Here is a 16,836-nt window from a genome sequence, read left to right on the forward strand (position 1 = left end):
ATCTAATTTGTATTCTTTTGTGAAAAATCATTTCCAAACATTAGATCTATATGTTCGGATCCATGTTTTACAAGTATATTTATAATAAAAACTTCCCATCATTATGGAATATTTGAAAAAGTCGTTCAAAGAAAAGAAAAAACATTTCCCACATAATCAATGGAGATCTAAACCCCTGGAGAGCTCGAGAATGAAATAAGACAAGGAAATTAAAAAACAGAGGTCGGTCATTCGGCCAGCAAGTTGAATATCTAATACACTACCTATAAAAACATTTTTTTAAACAAAGCTAACCAATGTTTTCTACCGCTGTCACCCGAATAGTATTAAATTTCATCTAAAACAAGAATGTAGAGCAAAACTAACTTGAACCTTAAAAAGACTATAAACTAAACTACCTGTGGATAACAAACTAGTCACAATCCAGGAATTATGTCAAAAGATGATGTCGAATACCTAATTTGAAAGCTTGCTCTTAACTGCAGCGATCAGATATCAAACAAAGCTGCAAAGATGGTGATAGGAAGATTCAAACATTAATGTAGGAGAAAAGACCAGGCAGCTTCAGAGCAATGAGCAGGCAAATCAACTTTTAACTCCCCTCCGTCGCTTCTTCCCACTCTTGGAGTCGCTTCCCGGTGCTTTTGATGAGTTTGGTGACTTCATCTTTGTTCTTTCAGGCTTTGCAGAATCAGTTGAGTTCTCCTTAACATCCTCACTCTCTTTTGATTTTGATGAACCACCACCGGACTTCACCTTGCCAGTACCATTAGCACTAGACTTGCCACCACTTTTGGGGCTTTTGCCCTTGGAAATGGAGGTACTCTTGGACGTGTCCTGCTTGAACTTTCCAGTCTTTGCAATGTCTTGCTTGGACTTGGTGGAAGCTCTGGCTGTGCTTGTATCATCATCCTTAATTTTGCCAGTCTTGGGTGTATTGGGATCATTGCCCTTGGATTTCCCAGCTGATTTAGGAGCAGCATCAACTGATTTACTACTGCCACCTCTAGGCGTATGATCCTTAGATTTGCCACTACTGACGTTCTCTGATTTACTTACAGTCTTGCGAGAATCATCTTTGGACTTGCTATCAACTTTAATGCCATCATGGGATTTACGACCAGATTTTGCCAATGTACCTTTGGATTTGCTGGAGGAAGTACCTCCACTCCTAGAAAGTAAACTACACTCTTAAAAGCCAGCTAAAGAATAACACCAAAAGACGGATTAAATTAAAAATCACTCACTTTTTCAGCGAGGAATCCATCTTTCCTTGCTTGGTTGTCTCATTGGAGTTTCTTTTTGTTTTCTTCTTCAAGGGCCTGGTAAGTAATGTACAAAACAAACCAGAGAATTGGAAAGAGTAATTGGAATTATTTAAAGAAATTTCTGCAATTTTATAAATTGACAGGAATATATGAAAGTAGTTTTGATGTATTCACATAATAATGAATTTAGGAAGGGGGTGGGGGAAGAAAAGGGATAATGTTATTCATAAACTCCTGTGATAGGGCAATACATCAGTGGCACCATGTCAAAGCAGGCAGAAGGGGAATTAACAAGTCCTACCAACACAACGTCCTAAATGACAATTTTGTGAGTAAATTCATCACCCACACAAAATAATGACTGAATGACAACAGAAATGTAGGTGTCATAACAATCACCATGACAGGTAAATAAATACTCCATCAAATTGATCAAATTGGTTTTGGACTCTGAAAATTTAATTGCAAGTACAGATGACACTGAAGAATTCACTTTAGAACATCTCAAGATACATGCACATCACGGCAATTTTCTTGATTAAAAAGTCAAAACTCAAAAGCAAAGTAAGCAAAACATACGTTTCAGTGGAAGCATCAGGACTTGGGTGATCACTTGCTTGTTCCTGTTAAGATAACACATCAGAATCAATCTAGAACACAAGAAGAAAGTATAAACTAGCAAATCAATATTATTGGGCATAATCACCCACCCCATCTGACCCCGAGTCATCTTCAATTAACTCAAACCTTTCTGTCTTAAGAGATAATATTTCTTCATCACCATCATTATATGAGACCTATAGAAGAATGAAAAACCACAATAAATGTTAGTAAAAACAAAAGTCGTCATCAAATAAAATTTAACAAAAACAACCATCTTTCTTTATTGATAATTAGACATGCACGTTGTGGGTCTTATACTACAACCTCACCCGTTCCAATTTTTCATATAAAGGGGCGAGAGACCAAAAGGTCAACACAAAGAAAAAAAAAAAGGATAATAACTGGCTTGCATAATTAGCATCTGACCTTATGCTTCTTACTGGCAGGATCAAAAGAATCAATAACACCTTCATAAAACCTGCAAAGTTACAAAGTACACAAAAGAAAAAGAAAGCTCAACATTCCCATTGCACAACCATATTGAATTACCCAATTGAAGTTAAAACATCACAAGAGAACAATATAAAAGCAAATGAACTCCAGCTCAGTTAAAAGGCAATGGAAAACGTGATCTACAAAGCGGTTATACAGATTCAAGGTTTAAACTTGTATGCAATACCATTCAAACAGCTATCACGATACCACTCATGTGAATTTGGGTGAACAGTTGGCTGATTTGCTGAAAGTTGGTCAGCATACATGCCATATAGTAATACTTTGAAGAAGTAAACCTTTAACAAGCAATAAGGAAATAAGCTTTAAAAGAAAAAGATGTTGACAAACAGACACATAAAAAGACATGGACAAGACACATGAACAGAAGCCCAAAAAACACACCCAGCATTCGACAGTTCAATAAACAAAAATATCTAGAGAGGGCTTAGAAAGGAAAATTGAGATAAAGCATAAGATCACAATTTCACAGAAAAACAGCATTCAAAAAGATCAATTAATGAAGATCTCAAGCAGCAGCTTTTGAGAATATATAGAACATAAGAATGGTACTTACGCCTGATCATCTGGCCACCAAACTTTAATCCTTGAACCAACTAAATTCTCACCATATTTAGACACCTGAAATAGTATTCACTCAATAAGAATTTGATTTAAAAAGCACAAAAAATTTCTTCTAGTTAAATCCTAAATGTAAAAATTGCAAGGATAATCTAACGAACCCAATGACAGAAATTAAAATAAAACTAATTTAGACATAAGATAGATTGGCTCGAAGTATGTAACATAATCATTCTTATAAGGCCAAAATCAACCATCAATGCCTCCATTTTTGGTAGTCTACATCTACAAACAAACAGATTAGTTGCATGCACAGAAAGGTATTCTACCAAATCAAATATATGCAGAAGACAACAAATTCTACATATTTGTGCAAGAATATAGTGACATCCAACAGACACCAAAATAATGCTCTGCAAGAGTGAATCCATACATCCATTGAAACAAGTGAATGTATCAGCAACTAACAAAAAAGAAAAGGAATCACAATAGAAGAACTCACACCCCTAAACAAAGTTGGCAATCCACAAGGATCCATTGATATCATTCTTACATCAAGTGGACAGCAACTGACTTGGATAATATGTTTTGATAATTGATAGTTGCGAGTGGGGGGATTCCAACCCTGGATGTCTCCATTAGAAGCACCAAAGATGCCAACCAGTTGAGCTACAAGGCTCTAGGCATTGACTTGGATAACAATTATACAGACATACATGTACATACGTACATACATATTCTCCACAACTCTTAGGGGGGAGGGGGGGGGGGGAGAAGGATACCAACATGCAATGTAATTAGTTTTATGGAAGAAATTCTATATATTCAAATGACAAGCACAATATATTATGCAAGATTAGCACATGTATGACATTACGGAGTCAAGATTAGTACATACTTTTTCTTTGCCTGGTGTACGCTTCCTCTTGGAATTTGTCTTAGGAGTGTCCAAGTCACGATCATCTTTAGTTGATTTCGTGACTGACTTCGGTGAAGACACCACTTCCTATATAGCAACATATTGTTAGGACTACACAAATTGTTAACATTACACAACAGCAAAAGCACAAATCAAGAGTCAATAAGAAAGTACTTTGTCATCATCTTTAGCAGAGGATTTTGTTGCATCCTTTCCAGAAAAACCTTTTCCCCGTGCCCGCCTTTTCTTGTCCTGCGGCTGCTTTGAAGAGGATCCAGCACCAATCTTACTGCTTCCATCCACCTTCTTAGCTGACTGCTTCAATGGCTTTTCTTCTGAATCATTCATGCTGCCACTGCCCTTCTTTGATGCATCTACCACAGCTGGAGTTTTATTCTCAATGGAAATATCACTAGACACCTTTTTCCCTGAGCGTCTATTTGGTTTTACTTCTGAATCACTTGTGGCTTCAGAAACCTTTTTGGAAACATCATCTGCAGGTGGTGTGGCATCCTTCATTGAGGTCTCTTTTTTCTTCTGTCTTCCACCGGCCTTTTTGGAATGGCCATCTGGAAGGCTCCCACTTGGTGATTGGGTAGCAACATTTCCAGATTCATCCTCCAAAGGCTTGGGTGAGGATGGCTTAATAGAAGTCTCTTTTTCATTTTCTGATGGCCCAGCAGCCTCAACATATGGGTCCTCAACGGGTGAACCAGGCACATCCTTGTTTTGACTATTATGATCTGGTAGTTTCTTATTTTCCAACTCATCATCAATAAGGGAACTATCAGAAGGTTCTGTTGATTTCATTGAAGAATTAGATTTTTTTCCTCTTGTCTGGGTACTTTGCTCAGGCTTATGTTCTGTATCCATTGCCTTCTCAGAGTCCAAACCATCTGGTCCAGCGTTGCTTGATGTATTTATACTTATGGATTGATCAGTATGATGATCATGCTCTGGCTTCTTTTGGGAATTAGAATCTATCTTAGAGTCATCTTCCGTCATCTGTGCAACACCATTGCTCATTAATGATTTGGGAGATCTCTCAACAGCAAGATCAACTTGCTCAGAAGAACCCAATACCGTTATTTTCTCTTTATCCGCCTGATCAATTGAACATTGATGTAAATGACCACCTCAGGTTCAAATATTTAAGTTTACATGGAAGCAGAATAATTATAAATAAATGTTAAAGAGAAAAAAAAATCAAAGCAAAATATAAAAGAAGTGGAAGAACAAATAACATACCTGAGCTGCCTCATCCAAAGATGCCCTCACTGACTTGCTCTCATCAGCCTGAATCATATAAACACACAAATTCACTCATCGTGATTAAAGTCACAGCACACGGGCAAAATATAACACCAGTAAACTATGGTTAGCAACAACCAATGACAACATAGCCAGTTTGAAAGTAAGAAATCACCACATGAAACTTGCAAACAATAGACACAGGATCTCATTAAACTAGCAAGGCAATCCAAAAATAGGAAACTATTGTATAAGGAAATATTTCATAAGCAAACTAAATTTTTTCATTTTTAAGTAATTAATGGCCACAGTTTGGATGGAGAGGGAGTATAGTAGAATTGGCCAAAAATTAACTGGCCATAAGGAACATAGTTTCCAGGAGAAGAGAAGATGATTGGTGGACAAAGTGACAGAAAGATGGTATAATGGCAACAGTGTTGTCATAGAACAGTAACCAGATTTTAGGTGAAATGCCATGAGGCAAAGGAGGGTGCACAATAGGGGCAGGGACATTGATGGCTATAGAAAGCACCAAATTGACAAGTTCTTTCAGTCATGAAAGAAAGCAAAAATTGTAAATTTATCTATCTTGAGACTAATGACAATATTACCATATCAATGCCAGCTCCATGGTCTTCATTCTGTTCAACATCACCAGATGTCTCTTGGCATATTGAAGCAACAACTTTACTATAATCATCAAAAGATATTCCCAAGGTCTGCACTGCTTGAATCAGGTAAGGCTTAAGCTTGGTACCAGAGCTTTCAAGCACTCTCTCCGCCAACTTCCGAGCAACAGGTAGAACTTCCTGCAAAGCGAGGATGTCACCAAATTGATATAATTGTTAAGGGGAGAAGCATATTGTCAGTTGAGTGTATCTATAACCTCATTATCTGTTTTGACATTAGCTAAGATGGGAGCGAGTAGCTCTAGAGAAATATCTTCACTTTCTTCTAAAACAAGGTTCATAATTGTCTCCATAGATGAAAACACATTCTCTGGGTGATAGTCCCTGACAAAACAAGATTAAACATCACAAATTTATTACAAATTTGAAGAATTGTACCACAAGGTTTTTATGGGCGGTAGCAACGACTTATCATATGTAACAACAATAGACATTTGAAACAGGAAACTCAAACTGGAAAATACTAAATCACCCAATCTGCAAAAAAGATGGGGATTGACAGTGTAAAAAAGAGAAGTGCATGAAGTTGATGCAGACACCTCTCAATCAGAAAATAATAACTTCGAAGTTCACAAAATAATGAAAAAATCCTGAGGAAGAAACACAGGGAGAAGCAAAAACTCAGAGAAGTACATAAACTTATAAAAGTAAGTTCAATTTCAAGTCATGCAATAGAATTGCCTTGTTAAAGCCATTTGCACAATGTAAATCTCTTATATTCCCAAAAATTCCATCCCAATCTAAAGGACACAAATAGCTAAATGAAGGCATTTCCTTTTCTTGCTAAGTTACACATTAATGCAATGAGTTTGGAGCCCACAACCTCACACACCATCCCATCATAACAGGAGGACAAGGTGCCAGTTGAGCTATAGGTAATTGGCATAACAAGATGAACGCATTATGAATTGTACATAAGGGAGGGAAAAAAAAGGCTTAAATCTCAACCACTTCATATAAAAAACACTATATTATAAGTGCTAAATCTGAGTGTAACACCTTAACCACATTTTTTTTTTTCAAGTTTTGTTAGTTATGTATTTATTTTTTAGCCAGGTCTGTTATTCTTCTCTACCTGAACTAAAACATCAATCTCAACAGCATTTGCATAATGCCTTTCCATTTGTCTTTGGTTCCTTTTAACAAAGTAAAATATTTTTAAATTTAAAAAAAGCACTACTAACTTTCACTTCCACTTTAATACAACAGCAAAAACAATCCCTGGAATCCCTAGCAATAAATTGATAAACAATTCAAAAAATTATCCTGTCATGCTCGCAAACCTTTATTGGAAAAATAGTTCTCACGGGCTTCAGCCACAATTTACCAAATGACAGTTTAGGCCTGTAGCATATTTGTCACAGGAACTAATACATCCTTCAAGACAATGCAAGTGTAATTTCAAGTTTTCAATAATCAAACCACAAAGCACAGGCATAAGGTTGTTGTTTAGTATCCAATGGGACCATTTAAGAAGCCATTCATATTTGAAAGATAATAATGCCTTAGAATAAGGTTAACAATTACACTCTCACTTATTTATCAAAAATTTAAAAAAAAAAATTACACACTCACTTAGAGCTGTTACCAATTTTGGATAACTTGTGTCCAGAGCATCAGTAATGTATATGTACCATTTCACAAATCCAAAGGTATTGAATAGATATTTGGACTACACAAGGAAAAAGACATACTACAGAGATCTATCAATGAGAAAACATCCTTGAGACAGAACAACACAAGTGGAAAATAATAGTTCATACCTTATTGACTTGAGGAAATTCTGGAACATCTCAAGGATCAGCACATCACATTCAAGGTCCAACATTACCACACATGACCTGACCTTAGCAACAGTTTCAAGAATCGAGGTCCGCTTTGTATATGACCGACTGGACTTGTCAGATAGATTTTCAAATGAAGATACAATCAATTGAAAGACCTCCTGCATAACATTAGACGGACAAATAATAATAAATAAATGATGAAAATTTTAAGGAATAAAGACAGCCACTTGACTTATGAGTTCCCTTACAACGTCCAGACCAACAAGTTTAAGGTACCTTCATTTGATCATCATCATAAGGAGCATCAGGTGCAGTTATCCTTGTTATCTCACTTATGCAAGAGGCAACCGCAACCTTCACATCAACATTTGAATGCCTAAAAAGTTGATCAGCAACTAATGCTTTCAGTGATGGAGAAAGTGCGCTCTGCATTGATTTGGTAGGAGATTGTTCCACTTTTGATAGACAATTCTCTACTCGCTAAAATCACAAGGGACAAAGAAAACACAAGATTATGCTAATGCAACCACCATCAAAACAAGTAAGGTAGCAACTTCTGCCACTTTCAACCTCTCACAATTAAAAAAAATCAAAATAACAACTTAACCCTAACCCTGGCCTAGTGGACGTTAAATAAAATTGATACTCAAAATTTTCACAGCTCAACAGTTGCCCAATCATATAGAAATATTTGCAAAAAGAAGATGCTTTAGCATTAAAGAAACAAAACAAAAAGGGTTTTTGTCTAAATTCCTTTGTTGGCAAGCATCTCATATTTTTAGATAACATTTAAATTTTGGTGCCTGCTCACTCTGTTGCTCGGTGGGCTATTTCTTGTAATAGGTGGGAGCTATCCCCATCTCAGAACATCCTGCTCATCTATTGAAGGAACATGTAGATGGAGAGGGATCCCATCCTGCCCCCCTTTTGTGGAATAAAATTCTAAGTATTACTCAGCAAAAATAAAAATAAAAAAACAGAACAAAAACAGAAGAGACTGTATGTTAAACAAACTCAACTTAAAAATTGAGACTAGTAGTAAACAAAAACAACAGCTCTAATAAATCAAAAATTTTGACCCAAAAAATAAAAACTAATTTTTTGACTTCAAATATCTCACTAAAGCTACTCCTGGGCATGAACATAAATTGCTTAGCCCTTCAAGGGTGAATGCCCCTGCATGGTTTTGGCAAATAGGATCAGTTGCCTGTAGGTTTTACTGGCTAAAGGCAAGTCCAAAGGGCTCCTATTAAGAACCATTCCCCTACATTATCTAAAAAAAAGTCTCACAAAAGCATTATTAATTTTTTTTATTGGTACTCAACCATAGCATTATATAAATCAAGCAAAAATATGGAAAAGGCAATGCATAATCAACAAATCCCTTTCTCCCAACAAACTGGTTCAGTAATTATCTACTTCTCAATTTTTTCCAAAAAGTCCTCATAAATTTCTTTCCTAACATAGTTTTCAACATTTAAATAGCAATGTTTTATACAAATCCACATCAAGAGCTGGTGCTTGAATATTCGTGAATTATCCAAAGCTTAGTTAGAATGAAGCATGTTTGTTTAACATTGTTAAGGTAGATATTGAAAATGCACATCTACCAAACTCATTACAGAGTTGGAAAGGAGAAGAAAAGTTTTAAAATATGTCAAATTACAGACACTCCAATTTTATTTTTTTTACAAGGTGGTTTTTGACAAGGCAAGACCCCTAGGACCCACTACTGGATAGTAGACTACAAACCCCAGATACCTGCAACCGCCTGCAAACCACAAGTAATGGGAAAGTGAGGGTGTATTGTGGGTCATTGGACCAGGGCACCCAAGCTGGAGTGGGATTTGTATGCTACCTTGACCGACCAGCCCACACCTTCACGGGTCAGACACTCGAAGTTTTGGAAATTGAACTTATGTGAGTCGTGGTGTGATAGTTAAGGAATGCATTGTTGGGCCCACTTAGAACAAATCTGATATAATACAGGCATTGATGATTGCCTTTTATGCCCCAAACATAAACCGCATGTAAAGACCAAAAATAAGGATTTGCCACTTTCAACTAAGGAAAGAAATACTATAATATTAGTTTTACAAACACGAAAAAAGGCCCTTAAAATATTTGATTATACTGCAATACCAACCAGGATATGGAGAATTTGACATATCTACACGCGCACAAACAACACTGAAAATATTAAAAGGAAAATAATAACCCCTGTATATATCTTTGATTTTTAGAAAGCAAAAAAATTAAATTAAATTAAATTAAATTAAATATTAAACCAGGAAGAAGAAATGTGTTAACTCATGTTTACAACCGTGATTTGAGCAAAAAAACTGGCAGAAATGGAAAGAAAAAAAAGTTCACTTATTAAAATGTCGTGCTTATCCAAGTCCCTTCTTTGGAGAAGTTTATGAATAAATAAATAAATCTATTACCCCCTTTCCATTATTTTCTTTCCAAATTTTCGGCGCAAAACTAGGAGGGAATGCAGAGTTCCAATTGAAATGTCCTCTCTCTCAAGTTATAACAGCAACAATGAACTTTAATGAGCTCAAAATTTTGATCAGTACCTAATTTGATTTTATTAGTAGTATTGCCAAATAAAATAATAATAATAATACCAGTTTTAAAAAAACCTTTTCAATCAATACTGATAACCGAATTCATTTGTGTTTCCTTAACTATATGAAAAATATAAACCAATCTTAATTACAGCTCATTCCCAACAATCCCCTGAACTTAATACTAACATGGTAATGTGTTTAATGTCAAATACAAATAATTTCCCCACAGATACCAAAAGGAGGCGCGCATATCTGCATATATATAACTTACAAAATGCGCGCGCAGACTCAATCTACACAAAAAAACAGCCACACACTTACCTAGTATAATGAATCCATATGCTAAGACTAAATACAATTCCTCATTGAATGGATTTTCGAGCATGGACATAACAGCCACACAAAAACACAACAGTTTAGCATCAACAATTGGTTAAGCCGCACTGGCAGATTTCAAATTCCAACCAATTCATGTGTAATTCAAGTATGTAATACAATGAAACCATGAAGTAAGCCCTATAGTATAAACCAAACAAAAAAGAAGAAAACAAACAAACAAACAAACACGAGCAAAGCATGCAACACAGATCACAAAAACCACCAAAGCCCTCAATATGACAAACCCATTTCAGCAAATAGACTAAAAAATCACATCCACAAAATAGAAAACAAGAAACAAACAAACAAAAAATAAATAAATAAAAAAACCTAGAGAGGTAACAAAGTTTGAACAAAAATGGGGAAAGAAGAAGAAGAGCAAAAGATTAGGGCTTTTACATCGAGAAGAGAGAGGAGTTCGTCGACAGAAGAAGGAGGGTCGACAAGCTTATTCCCTGCTTGAAGAAGCTGCTCTTCGAGCTCTCCATCCGAGGAAGCCATTGCTAGTCTCTTCGTAACCCTAGATCCTTTCAAATCTCACTAATTCACAGTCAATTTCACACCATTGAAAAACCCTAAAACCCCCAAAAAAAAAAAAGTCGAAGACAGAGAGTCAGAAATTGAAGAAAATTCCCGATTCTCAGAGATTGAAACAAAATTAGGGTTTTTTTTTCTTTTTCTTTTTCTTTTTTTTTGTGAGAGAGAGAGAGAGTGAGGTTTCGAAGAAAAAAAGAAAAAAACTCGCACGAGAAAAAATTAAAAATATCTGATGTAAATACCAGCGCTCAGTAGATTTATAAAATAAGATTTTATTTATTTTATTTTGGTTGTCTTGGACTTGGTGATGTGGTCTAGTAGCTTTTTTTTTCTTTTTTTTTTTTATTAAAAGCGCTTTAAAAGGAGAATCCAGCGAAGCTTGGCTCGGATTCCGCGGGTATTGTGAATTTGAGTTAAATTCGGGGTTTCAGATCCGCCTTTGGATTTTTTCACCACTTTGAGGGGTCCACTTTGGATTGGATTTTGGACCGTTGGATTTAAGAATTATTCTAATTACACCTCCCTTGTCTAATTTCATAACTTACTCACTTGTGCAATTGTGATTGTTGGATATTTTACACGCTATTTTTTGTCGAGTTGCAAATTGTAATATGAGATATGTTATATTTATAATATTTATACTTTAAATTTTATGTGGTAAGTTTTTTTTTTTTTAAGAATCAAGTGGTAAGTTGTGATTGACTTTAATCTGAAATCACTACTAAAATAATTTTTTTATCTGTTAATAATAGTATAAGACTATAAGTGCTAATTTAAGAGGCTAAGATTTATTATAATAAAAATATTGTAGATATAATATTTCTTGTGTATTTACTTTCGAGAAGAATTTCGTTTTTGGTATCTTGAAATAATTGGGCGGTAAACGTATTAGGTGTCGTGTCACGTTTCACAATGCTTTTATACATTATCCACTCCACTGCGTCCTCTATTAACAAATTAATTCATGTGCTCCTTCTCAAAAAAAAAATTAATTAATTAATTCATGTGCTTACCTCAGGACAAAGAAAATGTGATTGGGATTTTTATTTTCTTACAAACCACGGACATTGACAAATTTAGAAATTACACTTTTTTTTTTTTTTTGGCTTAAAGGACATTAGAAAAAACACTTTACAAATAGATGAGAATTTTGATACATAAACTTGAAAAAACTAAACAGTTTTTTTTTTTTTTTTGATAATAACTAAACAGCTTTTATGATTATGTAATTTATAAGCATGTATGTCATATTGTTTGACAATTGTACTATAGACCCCTAGATCTCAGATTGTTCCACTTTATTGCACATCTGTACATAACTTTAATAACCAATATTAATTGAATTTTTATTTTTTTTAATAATTTGTTGAATTTGTGTATAATTTGCAATAAATGCTACAAGTAAATTGTGTCCTTAAAACTTGGTATGGGAATCCATATTTTAATGAGGTTATCTTTTTCTTCTTCTTCTTCTTTTATGGAAGCTTTTTTTTTTTCAAAAAAAAAATTATTATAATATGCCTAGAGTTCTGAAAAATACATATTTTATATTCTAAAAAACTTCTTTATTTATTTTACTAACTCATTTAACAATATAATCAATATTTCAATTTTTATTTTTACACATAATCCAATAAAATAATATAAACTTATTGAAAACGAAAGAAAGTCATAAATAAATAAAGAGAAAGGGAAAAGTATAATAAAATAATATATATTATTCTACAACCACTGCTTGTATGTCAATAGACTATATTTTCATTTTAAAAAGAATCCAATTTTACAAATTTATTTACAAAGGACACAAGTCCCTTAATATTTTAAATTTTCTAATGATGAATGTTTTTTTTTTCCTTTTTGAAATCATGACTTGAAGTCCGGCCCTTGCCCCTCACACTCCACAAGCATTTATACCTATGGAGTGACCATCGTACCAAGAGTGTGCGGTGGTAAGATTTAGGTATCTTAATTATAATATAAGTTGTCTTATTTAAGGATGTTTCCATATAGGATATAAGATCTTATTTGGAATGTAAAATTAATGAATGTACCAATGATGGTTAGAAGTTAGAATAATGCTGAAGAGACAAACTATTTTACAACAAAATTTTACAATTTGCTGATGTGATGAGTAATTATTAGTAAATGAAAAGGTGATATTAATAGTGGACCTAAATGAAAACTAATAAAAAATTGGCCACATTAACAGTTTGTAAAAATATTATAAAATAACTTGTGTCAGTAGCATTACTCTAAAAATTATTTTTCTCTTAAAAAAAACCATAACGTTTAGTCATATAGTTACCACCGTATCTTTTTAGGCGAATTAGTACCTCACTAAGTGCTTAGGGATTGGAGGGGGTCTTGGGTTTGAGCTTTCCAACCCACCTCGATTATATTTAAATAAATACCCTAAATATACATTATAGTTACCGCTTGGACAAATTTTAGGGATAGTTTTTTAAAGTATTATACATTGAATGCGTTTGGATAGGAGGCTGCGTCCACGTCTGGCCAGTTTTTTTTTTTTTTTTTTTTTTCCACGCGCATGTGTCACTGTTCATTGGCCATGAACAGTGATTTTAGGCCAATGAACAGTATTTTTTGGGATGAACAGTAATTTTTACACATTAAAAAATTATTTTTGTACAGTATTTTCAGTTTTCAGTTTTCAGTTTTCAGCAATAAGTTCTATCCAAACGGACTCATTAAGTGTTCAATTAAATTCAAACACACAACTAGCTAATGCAACATGAATCATTTTATCTTCCCTAATGACAACCAAAATTTAAACCATATGGTTTATTTACCAACCAGTTGGAAAACCAAAGGAATTGTATTTATGTTACATTTTTCTATTTTTTGTTCTTTACTTTCATAACCACGTCTTCTCTATCCACCACGTGCATGATGCATTCTATCTTATTCACTTTCTTTCCAAGCATTTGATATCATTTTCGCAGGTACATTGCAATATCCTATGTGAGAATGGGATCAAATTATTTTCTTCTTGTATTTTTTATTGTAAATTGTGAAATTGAATGGGAGATTTAAAAGAAGTGTTATATCCATAATAGTTTCACAACAAATAGCTTTTATTATTTTATAAAAAAATGAAAATTTTGATAGATAAAGTTGAAAAAAAGTAAATAGCTTTGTTTTTTTGCTGAATAAATAGCTTTTATGATTATGTAATTTATAAGCATGTGTGGAGAGTAAAAGGACCCAAGTGGGCATGTGGGCCTTTGGGCTCTAGCAAGGAGGGCCGATCTGTTCATAAGCTAGGAATTTGTTAGTACTATGAATCGGCCCATATGCCGAGGGTCCGAAGATACAGCCGAGGGTGAGTTCCTCCTCGGACCGTTCCAAGAGGACTCGGAGATTCACTACAAAGGTCAAGGTATAATTCTGGAAAGACTGTTGGCTAAAAGGGGGAGGCCCTGAACCTTCTAGACGCACCAGTGTTAAAGAAAATATCAAGAGCAAAGGCTGTCACCTCCGCATTAAAGACTCTGCACCTACCTCCCTAGCCGCATTAATGGGGAAGTGACCCCTGAACAGTAGGGCTGAAACTTCTAGTCACTGTCCAAAAGGCATCAGAGAATGAAGTATTAAAGGGGGTGAAGGCCAAAGAGATGGGGGGTCGGTAACTAAGAAAGAACTTAAGAATTGTAACTTTTAAAGAAAGAAAGAGAAATAATACAGAAGTAGTCATCGGCTCACGTCCGATGAGGTCTATTTGCAATTATCGTTTATTATTTACAAGTGTTTGTAACTTTTAGCCTGTTATCCAGTTCTCAGTACTTCTAACCTAGGTTTCAAGCTCACACTCTACAAATTTCATTGTTTAAGGCTCATTGGGCCTGAGCTCGTAGTTGTCTTTGGGTCAAGGTGCAATTGTGCACTTACAGCATGTATGTCATATTGTTTGACGATTGTACTATATATATATATATATATATATATATAGACCCCTAGATCTCATTGTGTGCCACTTTATTGCACAACTCTACATAACTTTAATAATCAATATTTATTGAATTTGTGTTTTTAAAAATAATTTATTGAATTTGCGTATAATTCATAAATAAATGCTACGCGTAAATTGTGTCTTTTAAACATGTTATGGGAATCCATATTCTATTGAGGCTTGCTTTTTCTTTCTTTCTTCTTTATTTTTTATTTTTATGGAAGCTAGGTACGCTTTTTGGAATGCGTATGGTGGTATTTTTGTAGTTTTAAGTAGTTTATTTGCTAAATATGAGTCAAGATATATAGCTTTTTTATAACTTTTATGCTAAACATGTGACGAATAACAAATAAAAATTAGATTGTTTTTAAAAAATACTAAGTTTGCTTCTTCTTTTTTAAACGACAAAAAGCAAATTGTAAAATATTTTTTTCCCAAACAAACACCCGGATTAAGGCTTTTTGTCATCAGAGGAAGACACCAATCGATTTTTGGTATAAGCGGAGATTGAATTTCAAATCTCTTATTCAACCATCAAAGATTTTATCAGTTAAGCTAACTAGAACCCACGTGCAAGCTATCTTAAACGTAAGATAAAATTATAATGTGATATATCGGGTTTAACATTAGACCACATTTCCATTTTAAACATAATCCAATTCTTCAAATTTATTCTTAAAGGACACAACTCACACAAGTCCTTTAATATTTAAAATTTTATAATGATAAATGTTTTTTTTTTTTGAAATCATGATAAATGCAATTCAAAATTCATGATATTTTAATTATAATATAAGTTGTCTTTGTAGGGACGCGATTTGCAATTAAGCCCAAAACTAGATGGAGATAGGCCCAAAAAGCCCAATACAATAAATTTATAGAGAGTGGGCTCTAAATCTAAGTTCTAATGAGTTGAATTAGTGATGTCAATGGGCTTCAGAGTACAGTGAGATGAAGATGTAATAGTTTATACAATGAGATTTGTCCTCGGACTCAAGCCGAGTAGATTGATTCTTATATTTCTTTCTTCTAAAGACAAATTACATATATTGTTCTTGAGTCTACAGTATTTTCCTTCCTCCTTTTTTTCTCCCCCCTCCATTTTCCCATGGGGGATCTTTTATCTTATATAAACACTTTCAAATGATCTTAGCCTTCCACCTGTTCATTGCATAGATCATTCCCCACCTTCCAATCTTATTTAGCATCCTTTTCAAATTCCTGAGAGATACAGCGCCCAAGGCAACACTGTTCATAAGTCTTCTCCACATAAATGCGGCCAGAAAACACTATTCAAATGTCTTATCCACATAAATACGGCCAGAAGCTTTGGTGGGATGTATTAAATATGGTGGCAGTATCTAGCTTTTCAATCTCGTCACTGTTATCTCCCTTCCAAAACCCTTTTTGCATAGTAGAGCTCCCTCTGATAGCGTATTGATGACGTGATCATAAAATCCAAGGACGTGGCCTCCTCGGCCCAGCAACTATCCTTCTCGGCCAAGCATGACATGTGGTGTGATCACCTTACTCGGAATTCTCATACCCCACAGTCTTATTTAATGATGTTTCCATACAATACACATGCTCTTATTTGGAATGTAAAATGAATGAATGTACAAATGATGATAGTTAGAAGTTATTTTTCTCGTAAAAAAATAATAATGTTTATTTATAACATATAGCCAGATAGCTACTTCGGCACCTTTCAGTGAATTTAGTACCTCCTTAAGAGCATTAGCATTGGGGGTGTAAAACCCCCCAAGTTGCTATTGTAGCTTCTCATA

General features: G+C 34.4%; 1 protein-coding gene across 2 annotated transcripts; it reads right to left on the bottom strand.

Moving 5' to 3' along the window:
* Positions 1 to 212: 212 nt before the first annotated feature.
* Positions 213 to 11,367, bottom strand: LOC142622775 (sister chromatid cohesion protein PDS5 homolog C). Of its 2 annotated transcripts, none has more exons than XM_075796308.1 (14): positions 10,942 to 11,367; positions 7,868 to 8,071; positions 7,568 to 7,749; positions 6,002 to 6,128; positions 5,727 to 5,924; positions 5,113 to 5,160; positions 4,039 to 4,968; positions 3,844 to 3,951; positions 2,941 to 3,005; positions 2,298 to 2,349; positions 1,979 to 2,065; positions 1,848 to 1,891; positions 1,248 to 1,322; positions 213 to 1,171 (listed from the first exon to the last, which is right to left on the bottom strand). In XM_075796308.1, exons 1-14 carry the CDS (start codon positions 11,041 to 11,043, stop codon positions 586 to 588), a joined length of 2,808 nt encoding a protein of 935 aa, XP_075652423.1. In that variant the 5' UTR covers positions 11,044 to 11,367; the 3' UTR covers positions 213 to 585. The 2 variants fall into 2 exon arrangements, with proteins under 2 accessions (XP_075652423.1, XP_075652422.1); XM_075796307.1 differs by having other exon boundaries at positions 213 to 1,183; positions 10,942 to 11,329.
* Positions 11,368 to 16,836: the final 5,469 nt, after the last annotated feature.

Source organism: Castanea sativa, chromosome 1 (assembly GCF_040712315.1).
Source record: "Castanea sativa cultivar Marrone di Chiusa Pesio chromosome 1, ASM4071231v1".
Taxonomy (NCBI): domain Eukaryota; kingdom Viridiplantae; phylum Streptophyta; class Magnoliopsida; order Fagales; family Fagaceae; genus Castanea; species Castanea sativa.

Bases quoted from the DNA above. Each gene is read 5' to 3' on its own strand.
- LOC142622775 (XM_075796307.1), bottom strand. From the start codon at position 11,043: ATGGCTTCCTCGGATGGAGAGCTCGAAGAGCAGCTTCTTCAAGCAGGG. The intron at 5,925-6,001 runs GTTATAGATACA...CTCGCTTTGCAG, and splicing joins ATGTCAAAACAGATAATGAG to GAAGTTCTACCTGTTGCTCG. The intron at 1,323-1,847 runs GTATGTTTTGCT...ATTACTTACCAG, and splicing joins CCTGATGCTTCCACTGAAAC to GCCCTTGAAGAAGAAAACAA.